The sequence below is a fragment of the Dendrobium catenatum genome, unplaced genomic scaffold (assembly GCF_001605985.2).
Source record: "Dendrobium catenatum unplaced genomic scaffold, ASM160598v2 fragScaff_scaffold_542, whole genome shotgun sequence".
Taxonomy (NCBI): Eukaryota; Viridiplantae; Streptophyta; class Magnoliopsida; order Asparagales; family Orchidaceae; genus Dendrobium; species Dendrobium catenatum.
The window spans coordinates 4,300,627-4,327,560 of record NW_021319004.1 but is presented as its reverse complement, the minus strand read 5'-3'; the positions used below and the strand labels follow the sequence as shown (position 1 = coordinate 4,327,560).

The following is a 26,934-nucleotide window of genomic DNA, read 5'->3' as shown; positions in this document are numbered from 1 at the left end:
TAGACTCGAACTGTAGACCTCTTAGTTGGAAGCCTAAGCTCTCAACCAATAGGCCAAGGAGAGTTATGTCTTTTTGTGCCGTTCACTCACGCCATTGTAAGTGGCGGTGCTGTAAAAAAATGTTATATATATATATATATAGACACACACAATTTAGCTTTTGAAAAATCTAAGTTTCCTACAATAAGTTAAGCAATTATCTTTATAAAATACTGAAGCCGTTCCGAAGGTGATTGTTAAGTTATTGTAGGAAAATAACTTAATTTTCAAAAGCTAATGATATTAAATCCTTTCAAGTGCTATGAGGATGTAATAACATGTATTTCACATTCTCCATTTCAAATTTATTTTGATTGATCTAACCACAATGCCTCTTATACATACTTCATATATACTCGAATAAGAATTATTATGGCATTGAAGCAGGGGCGGAACCAATCTCTCTTTTGAGGGTGGACAAAACATGATTGTGAAATGCATAATCTAATTTATTTTTCTTAGAATTTGGGCAACTACATTTATTAAAGATGGAAAAAAAAAAAATTAAAACGCTTATTATTATAAGGAAGAATAAAGATTTCAATGTGGACAATTGTCCATCCTAAACTTTTCCTAATAATGTACCTGCAATCTGCATTGAAGAGAAAAGTGAATGCACCTGCAAGACATCAACATAATACAAAATATAAGAGTTATTAATACTTTTTTTTTTTCATTTGATCCTTCTACTAAACAAGACGCTTAGGAGAAGATGCCCACAATACTAACCGTACAGATTAATCAAATACAAATTTCAAATTCAAATATATTACATTATAATTTCGAACAAACTATTATAAAAATCAGAATCTTCGGACACTTTTTTTTCCTTTCCCCTGCGCTTAATGCACATGTAAGACATGTGCTCCAAATCGCTACAAATAGATCAGCCAAAAACTCCTGCTGCAAATTATTTGACTTGATGCTTAAAAACCTGCCCGACCGCAAAATAATAAATATCGTCAATGTAGGGGGCATATTTGATCAGATTTGAAATTTGATCCGAAAATGATTTGAAAATTTTGGGTTCAGATCAATCAGCTCGGGAAATGAGTAGGGTTTGGATTTCAAATCCTAATTATAAATTCGGATCAGATTTGGGTCAATTTTCTGTCCCGCATCATAAAGCAACCTCGTGCTTGCCCCCGCATCCCGCGCTCACCTGCCTTGTCCTAGTGCTTGTGCTCATAGCCAGGCACCAACGGTTCCGTGCATGCAACCTTGCACCTGCGCTTGCCTGCCTCTCCCCTACAGCTTGAGCTCATACTTTTGCCCCGCTTGCATCTGCGAGTTAGAAACCCAAAGGGCCAGGTTCGCATCAACTTCATTAAGGCCTTCTATTGTCTGACGAACGGTACACAATCAAGGGATTCAATATCGACCGTCCATCCAACCACTCCACATTTACCCCTGATCTCTTGCCTATTTATGGGTCATGCCACTCTAGAAAATCTATAAATAGACCCCTCATTCCTCTTGAAAAAGGACCCAAACAATAAGAGAAGAAGAGAAGAGAATGAAGAAGATAAGGAAGTGAAGGAAGAAGCTTCTCCTCGACCACCGCCAGAACATCTCCGGACCATCGCAGTAGCCTCGCCGGACCACCAACAGAGCATCGCCGGACCACCGACGGAACCTCGTCAGACCACCACCTGAGGCCCTCACTCTTGCCGGACCACCGTGGAGCCTCGCTGGACCACCGACGGAGCCTCGCTGGACCACCGCCGGAGCTTTGTCGGACCACCACCTGAGGCCCTCACCTTCGCCAGAGGCCCTCACCTTCGCCAGACCACCATCTAAGGCCCTTACCTTCGCAAGAGGCCCTCACCTTCGTTAGAGGCCCTCACCTTCGCCAGAGGCCCTCACCTTCGCCAGAGGCCCTCACCTTTGCCAAAGGCCCTCACCTTCGCTAGAGGCCTTCACCTTCGCCAAACCACCATCTGAGGCCCTCACCTTCGTTAGAGGCCCTTACATTCGTTAGAGGCCCTCACCTTCATCAGACCATCACATGAGGCCCAAAGTTCTGCTAGACCATCACTTGACGCTCGGACTTCTACCGAAGTCCCGCCCTCCAACTACGCTCTTTCAGACCACTCGTCTCCTGCCGACTATGATCCTTCGAACCTCCGTCTCCTACTATGGTCCTTCCGACCTCCATCACCAACCAACAGTCTTTCTGACCCCGATCTCATGCCGACTACGGTCCTTCTGACCTCCGTCACATACTATGTTTCTTCCGACCTCCATCAACAGACAACAATCTTTCTGACCCCGGTCTCCTGCCAACTACGATCCTTCGGACCTATGTAGCCTACTATGGTCTTTCCGACCTCCATCAACATACAACGGTCTTTTTGACTCAGGTCTCCTGCCGACTACGGTCCTTCTGATCTCCGTCACCTACCATAGTCCTTCCAACCTCCATCACATGACAACGGTCTTTCCGACCTCCATCCTATCGATTATAATCATGCCGACCAAACAAACATGTCTACATTGTAACTCCCACCATGTAATACGTTCTATATGATGTACATTTGTATCATCAAAAGCCAAGGCCTTCTCCCAAGGAAGGGCCTCATTTGTAATCGACTGCAAATACTATTGGATTCATTTAAACTGTGTCAGACCCCGTGGTTTTTTTCCCTTTTTAGGGGTTTCCACGTAAAAACTCTAGTGTATCTTATGAACGCTACACCCTCTCACTTATCTGATTGTGTGCTGGATCTTCGTACAATGTTAAGACTTTAAACTATATATTTCTCTACCGCCGCGAATACTCCAGGACGCAACAATAACTATGACATATAACTGATGTATGGACGAAAACATCACATTAATATTGAATGTCATGTCTTACTTTTTATAATTATACTCATGATGTGTTATTTACTTGATAGTACATTAAATTGATTGACATATTGATAGCTCATACTATCATTAATATTGATACAACATAATATAGCTTATATACACGATTCATTGGGTAATGATACTCTTTATCGTATGTTTTTTTTACTTTATTGAACATATTAATTTTTTTATTAATTTTTTGATATTTTTATTACTTATATAAAGTGATGATTTATATTGGCTAGAACTGAAACATGCATATTAATTATTTTATCTTGCATTGAAAGCAATGATAGAGTTTAAGTTTCCTGATGGGTTTTTTAGCTCATTATATGTTGTTTAAATGATTTCAAGTTTGGACATGGGAGCATGAGTGAGAGGCTGGTCAGGATTTCTTCTGATATAGGTTCTTATTATTTTAGTTATTCATTTATACTCATGATATAACAATTATAATATGATTGTATAGATTCTGAGTATTGTATATGATTTTTGAAAAAATTGACATAGATGTACATATATATGTTTTAAATTCTATAAATATTTTTATTATTTATTTTTTATATAAGAAGTCAAATAACTTTGGTGTTATTTATTAAAAAGTAAAATAATAATTCTTTTAAATTAGATTCTAGGACATCACATAAGGGATGACAGTTGGTCAATTGAGGTCAGAGAGAACGTGAGTAGTCAACTGGGGACGAAGGTTGAAAGGAACATAAACATTTGTTGACAAAGGTGAAAGGAACTATAGTTGGCGAGTGTAGGAGGTTGGAAGGAATGTAGCTAGACAACTAAGGTCAGAGGTTAATAGTCGAGCAATATTGGTTGGAGGGACCAAAGTCAATGAAGATGAAGGTCAGAAGGGACATAGTCATACAATTAAGATCAAAGGATCGTAGTTAGGGGTGTAAGCGAGTCAAGTCGGCTTATGAGTACTCTGTTCAAACTCGACTCCTTAACGAGCTTACAAGTTGAGCTTATCAAGTTAAAGTTTGAGCTTTCAGTCAAGCTCGTATGATATACAAGTTTAATTTTGAGTTGAGCCTGACTTGACTCGAAAACTCGTCGATAGGCTTGATTGGAAAAAAAAAGGAAATTACTCTACCGCATCACTACTCTGCTTCGATATAAGGTTTTGAATTTTAATGCCCTATTTTTATTATGTCATTCTTTTTAGCTTACGATTAGTGATGGATGCAACCTAAGACCGTGTGAGAAATATATCTTTCTTGTGCTCTAGAGTGACAACATGTGCTTCCTTGGGTAAGAAAATATAAGGAGCTATATTGCTCCAACTTATCATGAAGGATCAATGTTCATTTCATTACTATGTAAGTTTTCCTCCAGTGTTATTCAAGAAAAAAAAAAGTCATTGCTAATGAAGGTTCTCTCCTAACAATTTTAATGTTTTTTTTTTTTTTTATTGGATTTGAAAATTTCGAACTCTTTGTGACTTTTCCTAGTTCTATTTTGTGATTCTACTCTATTATATCATTTTGGTGCCTTGTTATTGCTGCCTTTCATTTCTTATAGTTGTCATTCGATTTTATATATTTTGAGGTATGGCAAGATTTTGTTCTTTGCCATTGATGATGATGTTATTCCCTAAATAAGCATATTTTCTCCCCTTGGAAGGTTGTTTAACAACCAATGGAGTGAGGTGCTATGATGGCTTGCTGTTGTTGACTTGAACATGCAATAGGTATTATCAGTTGTCCTTTGAGTCCATACTCTATTTGGGTTTGTCTCGTCCAGACATTTGGTCTAATTATAAGTTTGTTGAAATTAGAGTTTAGACGACCCTGAATTTAATTATGAAAGTTTCCAATTCATACATGATTCCAAATTTGCACCAATTCAAGGCGATTTTTTGTGATGTATCAGTTGGACCATATTTTCGGACGTTTAAGCTTGCAGTGTCCAAAAATATACATTTGATACTTTTAAATGGTTGACGAGGTAAAATTATAATTTATAATTAAAAAAAAAATTACGAGGCGTGACTGCTCCCTAGAAATCAACGTGAACCACCCCTCCGGACCTTGGATGAAATAAAATTCCTTTGATCAAATTTTAATTTAAAAATATTAAAAATGTTTGAAAAAAACTATAGAGGTTCCATTAGGTCAAGAGTGATAGAATTAAGTTAAGAACATTAAAAAATAAATTTGGAAACTTCAACTACATCTAAATGAGACTTTTGAGACCAAAATGGTTGTTTTTCATTTCTTTTGTTTTTTTCCTCTCTTTTTGTGCCTTTCACTCACGCCATTGTAACGGTAAAAAAAAAGTAAGTTTTTTAAATGTATATATATATATTAAACTTCAAAAAAGAAAAAAAATAAATAATGAAATATTCAGCCAAAATATATTAAATATAAGCTGCAAAAATTATTCGTGAAGAGTAAGACATATACTCAATATTAAAAATTAATTCCTTCAAATAAGATACAAATTTATCATAATTGATGAAAAACTTTAAATTTAATCGTTATGTAATATTCAATTTGCATTTTTGCCCTGCATAATTATATTGAAAATATTAAATATAAAATATATAATTTTAATTCAACTTAAAAACGTGAATAAATACATTTTTCACCCATAATATTATTATAGTACTCATCAGTTAATTTTGCATATTTTTTAACAATTGTTTGAATGTCAACGACATATATTTAATGCATATGTAATTAAATTAGTACTATTGAAACCATCATATGATAGCTACATTAACCATTTTTATTATAAAATATTAAATATAACGTGCAATATAGGTGAATAAAAATATGTGATTGGCAGTCATAACAAACAAATAACAAAATTATATGGATTAGCAATTGCTTCATCCAATAATTATAACAAAAAACTGAATAAAATTGAATTAAATTTTTATGATTTCATTGTCACTCCATCAAATCATTGCAATATAAAATTGCAAAGAGCTCAAGCAAAGTTAGGGGTGTCAATTTTTGACACGACCCGAACCCGATTCGGAAAAATTCGGGTTCGGGTCAACCCGATATTGACCCGAAAGTGACACGAAAACTCATATTTGACATGAGAATCCGAGATTGACCCGTTTTTGACCTGATTTTGACCCGAAAATCAAATATTAACCCGATTTTGATCACAAAATTAGCAATTTTAGGTCAAATTCGGGTCTGGTCGAGTTGACCCGGACCCGAATCGGGTCGGGTTCGGGTCCAGAAACCTGACCCGTTTTTAAAAACGGGTCGGGTTCGGGTTGACCCGAACAATGCTGGGTCAGTTTCGGATTCGACCCGAACCCGACCCGCTGACCCGAATTGACACCCCTAAGCAAAGTCATTTTTTATTTTTATATTTAAAAATATTATGGATAAATGAAAAAAATTAATACTATCAAATAAAGGATTTGAATGGCGGGTAACCGTGATCGAAAGGTCAGTAGTCGGGTAATAGTGATTGAAATGATCGTAGTCGGGCAACAGATGTTAGAAAGATCGTAGTTGGCGGGCGATGGATGTCAGAAAATTGTAGCAGGGAGACGGTAGTCCGGCAGCGAGCGACATATCAACAAATAATAATCGGGTGAAGGTGGTAAGAAGGACCGTGGTCGTCTGTCGACCACGGAGATTTGAAAGACTGTAGTTAAGTGATGGCGATCGAAAAAATCGTTGTGAAGCGCTTTGAACAACACCGATCAATTAACTATGAGATTTTGAATTATAAATTTTACTAAATATTAAAAAAAATTGAAATTTATTTTAAATATAGGAGTCTAGTGGCTACGCTAGTGACGGATCCTTGTTCCCACGTGGGACCCACTTCTGCGAAGTCGTAAAAACCTGGGTGGAATGATTTCGGTGCTTCTAAAGAGCTGTCATAATTGCATTCCATTAATTCCGCCCCGTTGCATTTTCCCAATAAAATCTCTGTTCGTCTCCCTCCACTTGTCTACTGCCAGTCAAAGCCTCTGTCCAGTGTACCCTCTCCCGCGGGATATCTTACCGCATCTTTCGCTGCACGCTCTTTGCCGCCGGCGGAAACGTATAGCCCGAATCTAGGGTTCCGGTTAGTAAATTTCTCAGCTGGAAGGTTGAACTGCTGGAGAGTTCGCTGCTGAGGTGATGACCTGAGAGAGGGGGCGAGATGGGCTGCGTTCTAGGTCGACATGCTTCGTCGGTTGACTCGTCCCGCCGCCATGGGGATCAGGAGGTGGTCGTGTCTTCTGGTCGGAAGTCGCAGGTGCCTCCTCCGAAGGTCGATGTCGTTGCTGCAGGAGATGGCGGTGCTGCGCAGGAGGAGTTAGCGCAGGTTAAGCCGGCGCGGCCCCGACGGCGATCGAGGACTGGCAGCATTCCCGGGCAAGCAGTTGGAGAGCAGGTCGCCGCTGGTTGGCCGCAATGGCTTTCAGAGGTTGCTGGCGAGGCCATCAAGGGTTGGACTCCTCGCCGAGCGGATAGCTTTGAGAAGCTTGCGAAAGTAATCCCTCTTCCACTTGTCCTTTTGCCTGTCACTAATGTTGGTAAGTTTTTTTAAGTCTTTTCCCAATTCAGATCGGGCAAGGGACTTACAGTAACGTGTACAAAGCAAGAGATACTGTCACTGGAAAAATAGTTGCACTGAAGAAGGTCCGGTTTGACAATTTGGAGCCTGAGAGTGTGAAGTTCATGGCGAGGGAGATCCTAATACTTCGCCGCCTAGACCACCCCAACGTTGTGAAGTTAGAGGGATTGGTCACGTCGAGAATGTCATGTAGCTTATATCTTGTGTTTGAGTACATGGAGCATGATCTTGCTGGGCTTGCTGCCTGCACCCCTACCAAGTTTACGGAGCCTCAGGTTGGATGTATGGTGCATTACTTTTTATTTCTCTCTTTGGATTAATATTATCTTTTACAGGAACCTTCATCTAAAATTCTATGAATTGGGCAGGTGAAGTGCTATGTGAAGCAGTTGCTATCTGGGCTAGAACATTGTCATACAAGGGGCGTGCTACACAGGGATATCAAGGGCTCCAATTTGCTACTGGGCAACGATGGGATACTTAAGATTGCAGATTTTGGGTTAGCAACCTTCTTTGATCCAAACCGCAAACAGCCCATGACCAGTAGGGTCGTTACATTGTGGTATCGGCCCCCTGAGCTCCTTTTAGGGGCAACGGATTATGGTGTTGGTGTGGACCTATGGAGTGCAGGGTGTATTTTGGCAGAGTTATTGGCTGGGAAGCCCATCATGCCTGGACGAACTGAGGTAAGTTTGATATCAGTTTCTTCAGTAGAAGCGTCAGCAACATAGTTGTTTACCAAATATATATTTTTGATTTTAAAGATCTGATGTCTTGATTAATTGTGCTAGATTTTGTTGAACTTCTAATGCAACAAATTTATTTGTTGCACGCTCTTCTTGCATCCGTGAAACCCATGAAAACTTGTGCAATTATGGGTTTAGTGGCTTCAATGGGATCTTAGGCTATTGCTTTTGGTTTTACCATGGAATTCCTTACACATTGCATGCAAGATCCATGCCTTTCTATCAAAATGATCCTAACTTGGGTGAATAGCCATTCCAATATCAAGAGTAAGTAGTCTAGCTGTGGATTTTGGAAGGCGTAAGGGGGTTGGGGTAGGATCCGTTTTGGTGCTGTAGATGCATACATGTTTAGTGGTCCCTTGCTTGCAAAAAAAAAAAATAAAAAATTCAAGGGGCTCGAGAGGTGGGGATTTTGTTGTGTACAAGAGGGGGTAGAGGAAAAGGAGAGAGATCATAGTTAACATAAATGGGGTTGAAAGCAACGCAATTTGTAAACTCCAAACTCATCAACCTTGTCTCCTTTGTCTTTTGGATGACACTCTTAACTCGTCTTCTTCTCTTCTTGATTCCATGTGTTGTCGTGCTCCATTTATTGTTTTAGTTCTTCTTCTTTTTTTCCTTCCCTTTGCTTTGCAATTGCACTACTGACATTTCCTTGTAGAAAATTTATGAGAGAGAGAGAGAGAGAGAGAGAGAGAGAGAGAGAGAGAGAGAGGTTTAATTGCAGGGATACATAATTTTTTCACTCAAATGATCTCATTTAGTATTGAACATCATAATAAAAGCTGCTATTTATAAGCAAAAAAGACATGATAACTTAAAATTTAGATAAAAATAAAATGAAATTATTGTTAATTGGAGGATTCTAGTCTTTATTCCAAGAATTCTATCCTTAGATAGATCTAGTTGGTCCTTACATTTTGGAGGGAGTGTATTTTGCAATTTTAAATTCTCATTATTGACCACCAACTCTCATAACCACCCGTAACCCACTAACTCATTGTAACCACCTCATGCACGCTAAAAAAACTTTCAGACGACATAACTGAACTAAAACACCCGCTCATTTTCACAAAATTGCACGCAGGAGCCTGTGAGTCTTCGAAATGATTATGCTTGCGGGGAACAAAATGCAAAGAGTATGTCCGCACTATCCCGTAGAACAAAATGGTTACAAGTCTTTACACCATATACAACCAGACGAATGAAAGAGCATATGATATCATATATATGATTAATCATGGAGGATGACGGTTTTCACCTACACACGTCGATGGGTACTACCGTACTAATATATGTAACCTGATCAAAGTCATGAAATTTTCCCCTTTTGATACATCAGCTCGAATGAAGTTTATTTGATGTGGGGATCGGTTTCCCACGGGCGCAAACCCCCGTGGTTAATTACATCTTAGGCCTCAGCCTAAGAAGACTCTCGATTAATGATGCTATATTATTCTCTCCAAGGATGTTACACATAGGGAATTTATAGGCTCTCCTAATCCAAAAAGAAGATTGGCTCAACTGACTATTTCATCTTAAGCGGATCATACAAGCACTCAGTCGGTCAAACTAAAGGAAACTGGAAGAGAAATCACTATATACCACATGCTTGAGGGAAAGATGGAAGCGGCGCCATCAAAGTGACGCGAATGAGTAGGATTTATAGCCTTCGAAGAATGGAGGTCTTACCCACCGATAAGAGATGCAACGGTATACAAATGTCGTCAGCCTTTGATCCTAGATCTACAAGGGACGTACTGTAAACTGAGTACAGATGTCCACGACCTAACTAATGCAAGACACCGCAAGGGGACTTATAACTTAAATCCCACTAGGGATCTAAGCAGCTCCGACATGGATTTATCACCCTGCTCGGAAGGGATACCAGCTAAACTCCACCTAGCATATTAAACCCATGATATTTAGTCTTATAAAATGTAAGAGTGGTTGAAGGCACAAAAAGGGAAATGAACACTAGGCTCGACCATTAATGGTACTATGCTTTATGCAAAATTAACTATCCCTCTATGTTATAAAAGAAAATATATATGCTTGGACTCAAGGCTATGCATGTGTAGGTGAGGCCAATCAGGACTGGCTAATGGTCACTGTTAAGTGAATAAGGCTTACTCATTATCATTTAAAAAAGTGACCCCTTTAAAGTAGTCATACATTAAATTTTTTTTTTTTGAAAATTGGTTAATTTTAATCCTATGTTCATCTTTATCTTGCTTACAAATTTTAGCTTTATAGAAAATTTAACATCCTAAAGAGCCTAACGTAAAGTCCGAGCCCCCCCCCCCCCCACTATGGGGCCCCCCCCCCCCCCTCAAAAAAAAAAACAAAACAAAACATAGTAAGAAACCTAGGAAAAAGCATGCAGTTCTAATGCGCAAGCAAAGTAAACACATTATCATATCAAAAATATTTACTAAAGTGTTCAAAGTCCGTGGTAAGTACCACTTAATATACAATCCAAAATGCTGAAAAGTAAGGGTGGCCGAGCCCCACGGACAACCCGGATTCTATCCATATGAAATGACACAAGTCTTAAAAATGAGATATTTTTTTTTCTTCGTCTTCTTATCCTTTCAAGCTCCTAGTGTTGCGTCGTCTAATAGGATATCCAAATGAAAAGAAAAGTACGATCTAAAGGTTCCTCCATCTTTATATGAAAGAGAGGAAAAATGGTAACTCCTCAAGTTGCATGAACTGCTAATGCAAACACAAACAACACAAGCACATGAAACACCATAATTTGATGATACTAGCCAACACCACCATCCTTGAATAGTAGTTACATTGCACTGATTTATAGCCTATTGAACGTTACCCGTATTTCTTATCTCGTGCTTTTTAAATTTAGATAGGTTTAAATATATAATCTATGATTTCATTTCATTGACTTGCTCTAGCTCATTTTACTTTTTCTTGGTTTGCTTGAAAATTGGTTCTACTCCTACGTTGTAAATTTAAAAGGATGAAATTCATAACTTCTTTAATCAACGTCAGATAAATTTTGATGGATTCTATTTTTATTTGGCCATGAATTTATTTTCTGGTTACTATGTTACTTGAAGTCAGAAGAATATTCTTGTCATGTATCGCTTCCATTTTCATGTCTTATGATATTATAATTATCTAACTGCTTGGAATCATTTCTAAATATATTCCGAAAAAATTTCATCTGAAGGAGATGGATGAATTTCCTTTGTAATTGTTGCTATGCCTTTTCTCCACAACAATTTTGAAACTAAAACATATTTTCTTTTTGTGTAGATAGCTTAATATACTATTTTCTGTTTCCCAGGTGGAACAATTGCATAAGATTTTTAGGCTATGTGGATCTCCTTCAGAGGAATACTGGAAGAAGTCAAAGTTACCACATGCAACAATTTTTAAACCACAGCATCCATATAAACGCTGTATAAAAGAGACTTTTAAAGAATTTCCACCGTCATCCTTTCCACTTATTGAAACTCTTCTTGCAATTGAACCAGCCGAACGTCAAACAGCTTCTGTTGCATTAGATAGCGAAGTGAGTTTTTATATTCCAACTTCTTTCCATATTTTAAAAGTACTGACTATTAGGCACAATGTGCTGAATTTCAAATTTACACTCGTTGTATTCTTTTTATGATGGAGTTTTGTCTGGCATGCTGTTAAAAGAGAAAAACAACTTAATAGTTATTATATGCTACTAATGAACTTCTTAAAATGTGGACTACAATTTTTTGGCTGATGCAATTCTTCTATTCATCCTTTAATGCACCAGCACGAAATATAAAACATGATTCACAATTTAGCTATAAGTTTATTTGTTGAATAGTAACAATATTTCTCCCTTCAGAGAAAGATTTTTTATATTTTAAATTTTCCTTTAAACTATTGTTATTGATTTTAGAGGGCAGGGTCTAAGTATAATAACAAATGTGAAAAATTTAATGTATTCCAATCTTGTTTGAATGGGCATAAAGCTAGAAGAAGGAGAAAATTTGAAAACCTCGAAGGCTATACCCAATAGGAGATGAAGGCATAACAAAGAGCAATTTGAAATGCAAATCAAATATTCTTCCACAGGGATTGTTGTCCAAGTTATAGGAGGGCTACCAGATACAATAAGGAGGCTTATTTATCCTCTTTTCAGGAAGGGACTTGATTTAATGTCTCGACTCGAGTTCGAGCTCGGTATCTGAGAGTCGAGCTCGACTCGAACAACGCCTGGCTCGAGCTCGACTCGACTCGTTTACACCCCTAGTCTATACCATTCATTTTAACTCTAATGAATTCAAGAAAAAAATACTCTTCACATTTGTCTCTCCTTCTTGCATGGGCTGACCAAGGCTATTCTCCCCTCAAATTTTCCCGAGGCTTCATCTTACCCCTCCAAATTGAGCCCAACCTCTCCCCTCTCTCTAGTTGTTCACCATTCTACATCTCCCACTGGCACCCTTTTTTCTGTTAGTAATCTCTCCATTTGAGATTTACAAGGGAATGAGTTAATTATGAGCAAAGAGGAAGTAAGGAAATGCCATCAAGCATTCAAGGCAAGCAAAAGAAGAAACCAAGGAGTCTTTAATTCTTTCCTTAGTGTTCATTCCTCTTATATTCATGCAGCTTTCTCACTTAATCTATTGGCTTAAGCCTTGCAACATGGGAATCGTAGTTAATCTTCTTATTTTAAAGGTCCTTCAAACCATATACACGAAGAACCCATCTTTAATTTTCATTAATTCTTTCAAAGGTCAAAACTATTCTCGTTGCTTTGACCCTTGAAACCCACAGCCTCCAGATTTGAGGGTTGAATATTGAATTCATCACTAAGGCGCAAGATAACAATGCATTTAAATTTTAGCTTGTTTGAAAAAGATTGTAGTTGAATTTAAATTTAGATTAATTCCTACAAATATTATTGTTTAGCTTGAACTTATTCATGTTGCTGTTATAGATAAGGGTTTTTATGTTTTTTAGTTGGTTTAGGAATGTATTAGATCTATAATTGCTGCAATTTACATATTTAGAGGCTTGTTTACTGCAGCAAATTCAGTGAAGAATTTTTTAAAAAATAATCTCATCCTATCTCATGCTTCTTAGAAATTCTTAGGCCTAAAAGTACAGCTAGTGTTCTGCGGTTATGTGCTTTAGCTGGAGTTACAACCTCTACAATCCCTTAACTGGGCATTTGTTGCTGTTCCTTAGCTATGTCTTGAAGCCCCATATTACTACTGAAAGCTGCAGCAAAACCATAGGTACAGTACCTGACACCATAGCACAAGCTGCCACGCTTTGTTTTTCTGCAACCTTTTGAATGAACTTGCCGCTGCTGCTGTTTTGAATTTCATCACCGTTGCTACTGCCAGATTAGGCCGAAACTTCCTACCAAAGGAAACCAAAGGTCCAATTGCTTTAGCAAGCAATCTAGTGAGAGTACATCTGTAGGCAATGGAAGGGAAATCTGCTGCTATTTTTCTTTCTGAAGGCTCCAGTTGATTCCAAGGAATAATAGATCCCATTTGCTTTTAACCACCTCACAAGCAAATGAAAAAACATAGCAATTGTTTGCTGTGAAAAATAGAATGAAAAAAAGAAAGAAACTGTTATTCAACTTCTGTCTCATGGAGGTAAAGCCAAAAAAAAGGAGTTTGCTGACCATAATTGAAATGACACAAACTAAGTAGTACTCTTAACTTATGAATTGGATATTGTAGGAGGCTCTTAAAATTGAAATACTATTTAAGCTTGATGATCCAATAAGCTCTCAAATAAAATTTCGAAAATCCACAAGCATTTTTATTAAAGATCATTGGACAAATACAACAAAGTTGTATAATTGGTAGGCTGAAAAGTCAGCCTTTCCCCATATAAAGTTATCATTTCACTGATGTGAAATCCTTCTAAATAGGTAGTTATTGATATGGGGATTAGATCATGAAGGAATGATCAATCTAATCATCCACTTTCAAAGAAGCCTATAAATTGTAGCATCTTTAACGATTTGGGCATCAAATCATGAGATCATGCTCGTTGAAGTTTTAATGGTGTGTTAGTTAACCACAGTGATTTTCAGATGACACTATTTAAATTGAAGGGGATTTCATTAGGAGTTATTAGGTGTGATCAAATAAACAATTTTATATCATATGAGAGATCAATGCTCCAAAATTTAGATTGTTGAATCAAGTTTTTGATTGCAATAATATATGGGTCAATTCTAATATTTAACTTGTTTTGATAAGTTTGTATCTAAATTTAAATTTAAATTCAAATTGGGATAATTTTTACAAGAATTATTGTTTACTTGAACTTATATATGATTGATTTTTTTCTCTTTTTGTGGAGTTTGGTTTAATAATTTATTAGAACTATCCTTGATGTAATTTGCATGTTTAAAAGCTCAATTTTTGCAGTAAATGAAATGGAAAATTCTTCCAAAAAAGCCTCTCTCTTCCTTTCTAATTTCTTCTTTGAATGTATTCGGTCTTAAAGTGTAGCTATATAGCAGGAGTCACATCGTACAATACCGTTATTGGCCTTGCCTGTTACTGTTCCCACAGTAACTTAGGTCATGAAGGGCATATATTACTACTATCCAGTACTATTACTGAGCTGTAGCTAAAGTATCCGGCACTATACCACAATCTGCTTGCCTCTATTTTTCTTGAAGCTGCTGAAATGGTCTTGCTGCTGCCACTGTTTTGAATTGCATCACTGTTGCTGCTATCAGATTTAGGTTAGACTAGCTACACAAATGGAACCAAAGGTCCAATTGATGGTAATATGCGATCTAGCGAGAGCAGAAGTTCAACTTGAGGCGCTGAAGGGTATTCTGCTGCTTTTTTTTCTTTTTGAAGACTACAGAATTGCTGTCCTTGTATGTTTTCTCCTGCCATTTGATTTTAAGGAATATCGGGTGCTTCCACAAGGAAGAATATAATCCCTGTTGTCGTTAACCACATCCAAATAAATGAAGAAAACAGTAAAATTGTTTGCAGTGAACAACAGTATTGGGATGAAGAACAACCATTCGACTTCTGTCCTAGAGGGCAAAGCCAGAAACAAAGAAGGAATTTGTTGCCCATAGTTGGAATATGTCAAACTAAGCGGTACACCTAAGATATTACTTTGAATATTTGTAGTAGGCTCTTAAAAAATGAAATGCTACCTAAGCTTTTTAACCAGGTAGCTCTTAAAAAAATACTAAAAGCTTCATGGAAAAATAATACACAAACCCAACAATTGTTGGTAGGTTGAAACGTTGGCCTTCCTCGGCTTAAAGTTATGATATCACTTGAGTGGATTTATTCTAAATGGCATTGGCGATCATGAAAGCATTGCCAATCTAACAATTCACTTCAAAGAACACGTTCTTTGAAATTTTAATGTTTCTTTTTTTTTTTTTTTGATGGAAATTGTTGATAGTAGTGGTGTTTCAAATCATATTTTTGAGATCAAAGAGGATGTCAACAAGAGTTTGGGCTACATAAAAGCTTTGGAAGTTGGAATGTTGAATTAAATTTCATGTTATAATAGAATAAACATGAGTTATTTTTTGTAAAACTTGTTTGGCTAAGTTTGTATTTGAATTTAATTTCAGATTAAGATAATTTCTTGACGAATTATCTTTTTGCTTGAACTTTTATAGGTTGTTATATATATGATTTTTTTGTTGGAGTTAATTTATGGATGTATTAGATCTATTTTTGTTTTAATTTGCATATTTAATCATCTGATTCTTTTAAACTTGTTTGACTAAGTTTTATTTGAATTTAATTTCAGATTAAGATAATTTCTTGAAGCATTATTGTTTAGTTGGAATTATTTAGGTTATTATTGATTTGTTTTTTCTCGTTTTTGTAGAGTTGGTTTAGAAATGGATTAGATCTATTTTGCTGGAATTTGCATATTTAATTACTTGAAAAATTCTCCCATAAAACTCCTTTTTCATTTCTCTAATCCTCTCCGGAATTCTTTGGCAATAAAATGCAGCTAGCCTTCTGTTATTAGGTCTTATAGCAAGAGCCATTGCTTATAATCCTTTAATAGGGCTTGCTTGTTACTTCCCCCACAGTTGCTTAGGTCCTCAAGTTTCATATTACTTATTCGCAATGTGGCAGAACTGCAGCTACAATATACAATATCTACGATATAGCTCAAGCCACTGCCCTTTATCTTTCTCCAATCTGCTGAATGGTCGTTACCGCTGTTTTGGAATTGCATTATCAATTTATCATTCTTGCTACCAAATTTGGCCTACTTTTGCTACAGAAGGAAACCAAAGGTCCAATTGCTTTACTAAGCAATTCAGTGAGAGCTGAAGTTCACCTGGCAACGCTGGAAGGGAAAACTGCTGCTATTTTCTTTTTTGGATACCACATAATTGTTGTCCCTATCTATTTTCTGCTTCCATTTGATTCCAACGAAAAACAGCTGCTTCCTTTAGGAAGAATTAACCCTTGTTACTGACCACATCACTGCATACGAAAAACCAGTAAAATTATTTGCCGTGAACAGCATAATAGGGTCAAAAACAGCCATTTATTTGTTGTTCCACGTAGTTCAAGTTAAAAATATAGAAGGAATTTCCTGTCCTTAATTTGAACCAGGCAAATAAGGGAGGAAAAGTCATCTGCAAAGTGAAACGACGTTCAGTGTACCTTTAGTTGATTGGATAGACCTATAGGGGGAATCTTTAAGAAAATCATAAAAATATTTTTGAATTCCTTCTAACATCTTATTTTAAACTTGCATCACAATGTTAGAGTTTTGCTACGGATCACTGTCACTTGCTTTGGACATACATAAACCAAAGAAATGTTGTCTGGCCTTAGTAATACTTTCTAGGAAGACACTCTAGCATTTGTATCAGTAAATTTAAGTAAAAACTTAGGGAAGGACTCTATCTAGCCTTTCCCAAGGGCATTAAAAAATTGAAAAGGTTATCAAGGGTTTCAAAGTTGTCTTATCTTTTCCCTTGACGGGGACATTTTTCGATGTTTAGGGGCATTTTTCAATGTTAAGGTGAATAGTAGTTTGGTACTACTGTGAGTATGGAATATGAATTGATGAGATATTTTGTCTAAGAGATTCATGCTAGATGAAAATAACTTTGGTGGAAGGATTTTTGTCCTTGCATCATTCCACGGTTAAAAACACAATACTTCGTCTCTAACATTTGTGTTGAACTATTTTGCTCTTTGTGATGGACAAATATAAGTTTGTTAAGCTTTAAGATTTGTGTCATTGGCAATCAAAGTCAGGTTGTAGGATGGTTTTGAGATTGGTGTTCGGTATCTATATAATGTTAATGCACATGTCAGATGACAAGAAGCTCATGACACTGTTGGTGTTAATGCCCAGTTGTATTGTCTTTCTATGCCATCATGTGATATATATTAACATTAATAACATTTGTTTATATCCATTTTTTTTGTGAAACTAAATCATTTATGCCTACTCTAGTTATATACAATCTAGTATGCTTTGTTCCATTAATCAAAGCGTCTGCTTGTTCATTTTTTTTACTTTTGGAGCACAGGATATTTTTTTATGACATGTAATTTTTATTTATTTTCCAGTTCTTTACAACCCCACCTTTTGCTTGTGAGCCTTCAAGTCTGCCCCAGTATCCTCCCAGCAAGGAGATGGATGCTAAACTAAGGGATGAAGAAGCTAGAAGGTTTATAATTACATACTATTGATATTTTCATTTTATAGTTTTTGTTTTCTTTTTAATTTTTTTTCTTTAAATTTTTATGTCAATTTCTTGAAAAAATAATTATTTCCGGAAAGGAAAATTCTCCCTATTGCTTCGGAGCATAAGGTGTTAGGTGGTCACTTCTCTTATATTTTATGTTCCATAACTAGCAACCTGTAAAATCTATTAGTGGGAATTTGACCATGAAACATACTCAATTGCTCTCGTCACATACTTTAATGTTGTATGAACTTTAACATACTAGATACTACATTACTTCCGGAAAGGAAGAATTGAAGAAATTTTCCCTGTTGCTTCAGAACATAAGGCGTGAGATATTTTTCTTTTTGTTCAGGCCCTAAAGACTAGAAACATATGAAATCCTTAAGTGAGGTTCTGACCTCAAAATATACTCGAATGCTTTTATTTCCATACTTCAACTTTTGAATACATTATGCACTTTAAGTCCATAATTTTAATGTGACAATACTAATTATTAAATGTAAAGGAACGCAATCATTTATCTCAAAGTTGAACGTGATATTCTGCACATTACAAAAATGCTTTACTATATGACTGCCATGATTCCAACAGAGGCCACTCAGCCTTTTGGAGGCCAAATAAACTAAGAGTTTGTGAACTAACACACTACATGAGAGCTGAATTTCCAGATAAAAATATTTTGATGTTATTAATGTAGGCATTGCATAGTTGTATCGAGCATTGTATGTTTGCAAGTTTATCCTAGATTCCTGGTGACTTGCTCCCAATATTTTTATTTGTTGTTAGAGGCACGGGATCAAAACCTAAAAAATGTTACTTTCTGAAACTTGAATACTATTAAATGCTTATTAGTGATCTTTTTATCACTTCTATTTGATGTCATTTATTTTAAGAGCTATTAGCAGTTGAATAAATACTACAACAACAACAACATCAAGCCTTTATCTCACTACGTGGGGTCGGTTACATGAATCATTTTTCTCCATTGTGTCATATTGATGTAGCCGAAAAGGATTCATGTTGCCAACCCCACGTAGTGGGACAAAGGCTTGATGTTGTTGTGTAATGTTAAGAGTTAAATTCTCATTTAAATCTAATAAAAATGGTTATTTCTAATATTTTTTAACTAATTTTTTTAGGTTTACCTCTACGTCACTTAATGCAGGCCAAATTTAATGCATCTACTCTCCTAACTGGTTCATCATAAGGCCGACGTTTTATGTGAACAAAACGTTTAAGACGACTTTCTCTAATCTTATACGCCGCTGGAGCTACTCCAACCTTTTCATGTAAATGCTTGTTTCACATTCTATCTCTATGAGTAAAGCCACTCATCCACCTGAGCATCCTCATTTGCCACTGAAGCTATTAGCAGTTTAATAAATAGAAAAGATAAATTAAAGAAATATTGTTTTAGGTAAAATCCCATTTTATATATTCATTAAAGTACTTGAATCATTCCATGGAGACCCCCCCCTCTCAATTCTCTGTTACATAATTTTGTAATTATAGTGGGATGTCTACATCTTTTTTTTTGCTGGCATTAATATTTTGGAAGCAATGATTTTGTTTGTGTTGGTATTATTTCACTTTCTTTTTCATAGAATTGCTTCCTTGCATCAAGTATAAGGACGGCACTTATCTTTGCATACCAACCAATAAGATTTTCCTTATCAATTTAATTCTTCACTACCTCATAGCTTGAACCTCCCCTCAATTCAGTTGAAGGAATGCAATTAAGTAAACAGAAAAACCTCCTAAACATTATTGTGACCGAATTAGCCTAATCAAATGATCTCCTTTTTTCCTTCCAAAAAGCTTTCCAAAATCTTTTCATCCTTATCTTCGTTAAACAAGTTCTTGATTATCCTCTTAATATTTTGCAATTACCCTAATAAAGCTTTCATTAAAAAAAAAAATTTCAATCCTTTCATACCAACCCCTTCATTGACTCCATATATACCATGAACAACTCATTCTCATAAACAAAATTGCAGACAAATCCTTTCCTATAGTTTATGTGCTACTTTCTTTAACAACTTCCTCAAATCACACACCACCTTCATCTTTCGATTAAACAAATTTAAAACTCATGTATATTATGATCAGAGAATACAATTCACCCCTTATTTCCTTATTTCTTGTTTAATTCCTACGAAACCTCTCACCTAAGATCACGATTCACAATCATACCCTGATACCAATGAAATGAACATTTCTTTCAAATCCCTCCCCCACCCTCAAATGTATCCTTCAATGTAGAAAACCCCACATTCTAGGTTCAATCCAAATATATCCCTAGATAGTTCTTGCCTATATTCCAATGATAGTACATTCCTTATCTTCTACCTTCCAAATTAGTTCAAATTTTCATTCCTTCTTGATGCAGAGCTTTCCTAAGATCCACCATCCATCCTTTGAATGAGCTTCTCTTGTGATTACCCTTCTGCTACTTTTTTTATTTTATGAATCCCATAGCTTTTGGATTGAGCTAAGTCTTCTTATCCATGAATTCATATGAATGAGTCCTCTTCTATGCCATCCATGGTTTTCTTTTGACTAGTCTTATGATCCATTTTCTTATAACTTTCTTCGATTTTTGATGAGATCAAGTCCTACGAATCTTTTATTTTACAGTTTTCTGTTATTCATGCGATCCAGTCTTACGAATTCTCCGAAGGGACCGCATCTTCTCAGTAAGGCTGTACATTCGAGAAAACCACCGACCTGCTACGACCAGCTCGGACAATCTCGGCGCTCTCCTAAGAATCTCGATGAGCTCTGTCTGCAGTAGCCTGTATAGTGGTAACTCTCTATCTCGCATTCGTCTACTGGCACTTGAGACAAATCTGAATTGTCGCAAGAACTCTGCCTACCGGCACATCGACTTCCAAAATTTATTTTTTTCTTAGCCTTGCACAAAGTTATTGTTCGTGATTCCTTTGTTAGGACATTGGGCCCAACTCCAACTTTGCTTCAATGATTCTTGCAAGTTCTACTTAGGGTTGCCTAATGACATTATTATTAGGTTTTTATACTGGCATTATCTACTGCATCTTTAGATTTTTTTTTAGATTTGGTGGTTCCAAAGAACAAAGCTTGTATGATTTTTATGTTTTCTGTTTGCTGTTCTTTCTCAGGTTCGTTTTGTTAGGGCTACTTATGTGGAATTTCAATTGTTCTCTATGATTATCAATTAGGGTCTTAGCCACGAATAGGATCATGCAGTTGATATTTGCATAAAAATTATAGTTGGATATGCTATTCCTTATATTTTAGGGGTTCAATTCTTTGATTAAATGTGACTTGGAGTGTTCAAGATGAGGCTATCTCCTTGTACGATATGCTAGCTTTTGGTGAATTTTTTCTGCAAGTTGTGCTACTCTTCTAAACCTTATTATTGGTTTGAAATTATGATTAGTTTTTATTAAATTTGATGCAATTTTGTTTTTAATAAAAGCATGAATTTCAAAGCATGTGTGACTTTATCGATCATGTATTTCTAATCATTCTTTATAGTATAAGACCACTGAATTTCATTTGAATTGTTTTTTATTGTATTTTTTATTTTCATCGAAGGAAGCAAATAGTTATTATGGATTATGAATTTATGATTTGTGAATTGTGTGCTTGTAACATGATTTTCAGCTTCTCATATTATACCTGATATAGAAACCTTTCACCCTAAGATGTTTTATATCAAATTTGATATTTGAACTTAGGATGTAATATATGATAATATAAGAATGATATAATGTCATGTAAACGAATTCAGTTTAATTATGACTCTAGACACTTTATTTTGAAATAAATAATTATATTTCTACATTTGATGGAAGAAATAGTTCTCTTAAGATTTGATTAATAACTTGAATATTTTTGAAAAAAATATATATTTTTGCTTACACACAAGTTGATTTTGTTAAAACAAAATTAATACGGCTTGCTGAAATATTTTGGCGAAGTGTTGATGCTAAAATAAAATCTACATGGGCACTCAAAATTAAGGAACAATATTTTTTTATTTATTAATAATAAGGACACAATGAATGATCAATTTAAGAATTTTGAGCAAGATTATTATAGTTTATTTGAATGTATTTGAAGTTGTTGTAGCTAAATAATATTTTCCTAGAGATTATTATTGATCGGTATTCATTTTATTTAATATCTTAGCCAAGAAAATAACTATGAATTCAACTGCAATTATTCAGAAACATTAGATAAGGCTTATTACTACAAATTTTATTATATTTTCTCAATCTCTAATATAAAATTTTCCCTGTGCATGTTACATACCTAATCCTGAATGATTGTATTTATTTTGTTTTGTATTGTGCTGAAGCAGATTGTTTAGCTTCCAAAAATATTTTCTTGAGTTCAAATAGATATTATCTTCTCATATTCATTAAAATTATTCATCATGATATCGTTGTCATTTATATTTTTTATCTACATTTATATAATACAAATTTAGATGTATTCCAAATATAAATGAATGCTCAAATATTGTTAAATTTTGATTGTTTTAGAAAATTTTATTGTTTCAGTTATTGGTTTTGCTTAAAGTTTAGATTATTATTTTTAAAGAATTTTGTATGTAATGCTAATTAAATATGTTATCATGTGCATTTAATTATTTTTTCAAAATAAAATAAAACTTGATAGAAGTATTTATGAATTTATCATATGTTATATATATCATATTAATATAATTAAATTTATTTCGAAAATAAATTATAAGTTGTATAGAACATTAAAACTGTACAGACACGCACAAAAGAAAAATTAAAGATTATTTTGATGATAAACACTATTTTCTTTTGGTTGCAAAATAATTGAATAATAAAAAGAGTGGAAGTGAAATGAGACTGAATTGAAAATATGGGATATAGAATGGCTAAAAAAGTTAATCAAGGAAATAGAAATGATATTTGAAAGAAATCGTTTTTTCTCAAACAACTTGGCTTAACATTCCAAAATAATTCTATGGCTATGTATGAGCTCCATGGAGAATTATAGAGTTATTTCTTTTTCTCTCCTACAGAGGGTCAGCTTTATGAATACTTCATTCAGTTTGTTGAATACTGGAAGTTATGTTAAAATGTTTTACATATTTTAATAACTGGTAGCCAGAATTCCTTTGGTCCATTTCTTTTACTTATTTTCTTCTACATTTATGTATCCATCCATCTTTTTGTAAATCTTTTTCTCACCATACTACATTCACTTCATTCAAGTCAAAATTTTAGAAGTTTATTCTTCATAGGTGCTACTCGCTGAGATTGTTCGTGTGGTGGATATTTTTTTCTTCAACCATATAAACTTCAAGATTCTAGCTTTTTTTTGTCATAGTTTGATTGTATGTGCTGATGCTGATTCCTCAATATCATAGTTACTTGTGGGTAATTTAAAAAACTTATATCTTTCATTGCATCTTGTAGGTTAAAAGCCGGTGGTGGCAGGGTTAATGGTGATAGAACAAGGAAGTCTCACAACCGTGATAGACCTTCTAGGGCAGTTCCTGCCCCAGAGGCTAATGCTGAGGTCCAAGCAAACCTTGATGTACGACATGCTGAGCTTCTACATCCTACTGCTTTGTCTCCATTTTGTTACTATAGAATTTCTACTGCAGCACATCTATGTAGCATGCTAAGCATCTGCCTGTTTCGTTTTTTATTGCATTTTCTTCACAATGCATCTTACATTTCTCGTACCAGATTTATATTTCATCTCTGAATGATGAGCACTAATATTGAATTGTTATGATCATAGTTATTTTTGGTTAGTGTTGAATTGTGCCAAGCAGCATTAAAGTCAAACCACATGACCAAAGATTTCTTTCAAAGCTGGCCATAACTTTTTTATTGCTATATTTTGTTGGGGATGGATAGCAAAATTAATATGTGATGTAGAATTAGGCTAACAAATGAATACACAGATCTTCTTTTTGATGGAAGATTTAGATTTGGTGAATTAACTTTTGCAATAAAACCTTTGAACTTCATAGGAAAGCAAGATGTTTGCCAAAAAAAGTTCATTGCTATTAACAATAAAAGTAGTAAAACAAATGAAATTCAAGTCCACAAATAAGATATTTCACCTTCTAATAGACATTAATAGTAAGAAATAGAGATAACGAATGCTTTGCAATCGATTGATTTTGTGCACGAGAAGAAACTAAATTGTAAAGAAAAGGATGATTGAAGAGAAGATAGACAAGAAAGAAGATTAAAATAGTTGATTGATATAATGATGCCATGCAATCGAGTGTTTCTGTGTGAAATTGAGCCCCTTATTCATTGCATTATGAGATACTATAAAATGTTGAAAATTGTGGTGTAAAATGTAAATATTCTTCTATGTCCATATATATGCAATTTTCCAAATTTTGCGTGGGAATGGAATAGTGATTTTGTGAGGATGAGATCTAAATGCAGCTTTTCTAATCATTTTGGGGACTTTCAAGTTTAAAGCAATGATGCAAATGAGTCGAGTCGAGCTCGAGTCATAACTAACTCAAGCTTAGCTCACTAAATTTTTATTAGGATTGAACTAGGGGTCTTTTTTGATTCGAACTCATACACTAAGCTTAAGCTCGGCTTATTAGATTACTGATGTGTTCAAACTTGACTCGTGTACTCAAACTCTCCTGAATTATTTAAATTGCAATGGGAGCTCGCTGGAAGAAGCATTGACACCAATAGCTTCTTAGAGAAGACATTGTGATGGGAACTAATTGGAGAAGGAATGAACGACAATTTGCAACGGAATCTCATTGAAGCGGACATCAATGAGACTAGTGGTGTTTGAAGAAAAAGAGAAGTTTGTGAGACATTTGACTCATGATTTAATCATGGGTTTACGTAGAGTTTATGATTAAGCAGCGGTGTTTTAATAGAAAGATGAGAAATGGGATCTAGGATTTTAGAGAGTGGGAATTTAATTGAGACGGCTCATGATCTGATGAGTCTGGTCAAGCTCATATAATAAATGAGCTATAATCTGAGCATAAGGTCAAGATCATAACTTAATCATCTCAACTTGCAAGCTTGTTAACGATTGAATTCAAGCCTGCTTGTAAAGTTAAAGTTAAAGTTCATGAACTTACTGGTATATGTAAAACACGGCCTAGAGATCTTCAAGTAAGATTTTTACTTAAATATATAAATAATTTTATTGTTGATGAAAAAATGGTCTTGCATAAAATCTTAAGTTGTTCACCTTTTCTGTTTCCCTCTTATTTTATTGTATTTTTAATTTTCAGAAAAAAGTTGTTCTTATCATTATTCTGATCCCGAGGGAGGATCCTATATGGATTCTTTAGAAGAGAATAAGCATACTTTCAAAGACTACTTTAAAATGAAATTTCATACCTCGACATGTTTTCTTGCTGATTGATTCTGCAACAAAAACATACACTTTAGCGTCTTCCTATTGAACAAATCTTTTATGTTGTGAATAATTACCTTCATCTGTGTACATATTTTCATCCAATTATGATGAATTTGCTCAAGATATTTGAATTTATTAGTTTTTTTTTTCTATTCTTCTTTTTTTCCGACAGAGACGGCGCCAGATAACACATGCAAATGCAAAGAGCAAGAGCGAGAAATTCCCACCCCCTCATCAGGACGGTGCGCTCGGCTATCCTATTGGATCTCCAAATCACATCGATTCGACTTTCGATCCACCCGATGTTCCTTATAGCTCAGTTTTCCCCTACCAGAAGGGCCAATCAGTCTCTACCTGGTCCGGGCCACTAGTGAAATCTGCAGCTGCAGACAATCCCAGGAGAAAGAAACAAGGTACTAATCGTTTCTCATCAAAAAATATTACTGGATCTAAAGAAGTCCAGAAAATTCAGGACTAAAAACACTCATCTTAGTTTAAAGTCCAAAGCTGTTGATTGGACAGAGAGGTAAAGATCCTGCTATCATTCTTTTTATCTTTTTTGTTCCTTCATTTTCCTTAGTCTGTCATGTTTTCTAGACAATTTAGCTGAAATGGAGATGCGGGGAAGAAGGCGTTCTACAATTTTGTATATATTTTGTATTTTTTTCCTTCTTTTTTTTAATGTATTTTTCATTCAGACTAGCTGTTGGTTAGTTTATTATTGGGACAGAATAAAATTGGTATTTGCAAATCCAATTTAATTGAACTGTTGTTTTTTAAGTCTCAGGACTTACATAGTGATTCAATGGAACCCTATTGATTATTATTGATGTTGTTAATGCTGTTCTTTTTACAACTAAAATGGTCACACATTACCTCATTCTTAATGGTGATTTTAAATAAAGATGACTAAAACAACAATAACAACATCAAATCATTATCCCACTATGTGGGATCGGTTACAGGAATCCTTTTTCTCCATTTTGTCATGTTAAGGAGAAATTATTTTGTGTGGAGATCTGATGCAGAGCGTTGTCCGGAGACCAACTAGAATGTGCCACGTCAACAGTACCGAGCCGCGGTACCGAGCTAGGGGTGGTGTAGTGTATTCTGGTTGGTCTCCAGACAGTGTTTTGCGTCCGCACAAAATAATGATTTCTTGTTAAGAGGCAATTTCTCGTTTAAATTTACTAAAGAAAGATCATTTTTAATGTTTTCTAACCAAGTAATTAAATAAAGATGACTGTATGAGATAAATTACATTAAGGTTTTTAATCAAGTAATTAGCAAAAGTTTCTTAGTGGTTTTGATGATTTTGTCTACTTGTACAATTTCCCTTTACCAAATAGTGAATTTGTGATTATTGCATAATCTGTTTCTCTTAACAATCAAGTTTGTGTATACAAAGCTTTAATCTCAGCTACACATTCATGAAAATATTTATGAACTTTTTCTATTATTGGAGTTATAAATCTCACAAGTGGCTTTTCCTAGAGATGTATGAATGTGTTTTTTTTCTCTTTTGTGACATTGTAAGTAACATCAATGGGCCTCTTTCTTGTTATGTGTTTTCTTGCTATTTGAATTTGTAAGTCTCATTTTTTATCATTCATATGGATATAAAGCAATAGAAATCCCTTGAAGATG

General features: G+C 35.2%; 1 protein-coding gene across 1 annotated transcript; it reads left to right on the top strand.

Moving 5' to 3' along the window:
- The first annotated feature begins 6,784 nt into the window (after positions 1-6,784).
- LOC110101469 (probable serine/threonine-protein kinase At1g54610) lies at positions 6,785-26,045 on the top strand. Its single transcript, XM_020829376.2, has 7 exons — positions 6,785-7,362; positions 7,437-7,721; positions 7,815-8,132; positions 11,506-11,733; positions 17,771-17,871; positions 23,337-23,457; positions 25,460-26,045. Exons 1-7 carry the CDS (start codon positions 7,030-7,032, stop codon positions 25,763-25,765), a joined length of 1,692 nt encoding a protein of 563 aa, XP_020685035.2. The 5' UTR covers positions 6,785-7,029; the 3' UTR covers positions 25,766-26,045.
- The last annotated feature ends 889 nt before the right edge of the window (positions 26,046-26,934 follow it).

Coding starts and splice junctions, on each gene's coding strand:
- LOC110101469 (XM_020829376.2), top strand. CDS start 7,030: ATGGGCTGCGTTCTAGGTCGACATGCTTCGTCGGTTGACTCGTCCCGC. Junction 7,722..7,814: donor CCAAGTTTACGGAGCCTCAG/GTTGGATGTATG, acceptor TGAATTGGGCAG/GTGAAGTGCTATGTGAAGCA. Junction 8,133..11,505: donor TCATGCCTGGACGAACTGAG/GTAAGTTTGATA, acceptor TCTGTTTCCCAG/GTGGAACAATTGCATAAGAT.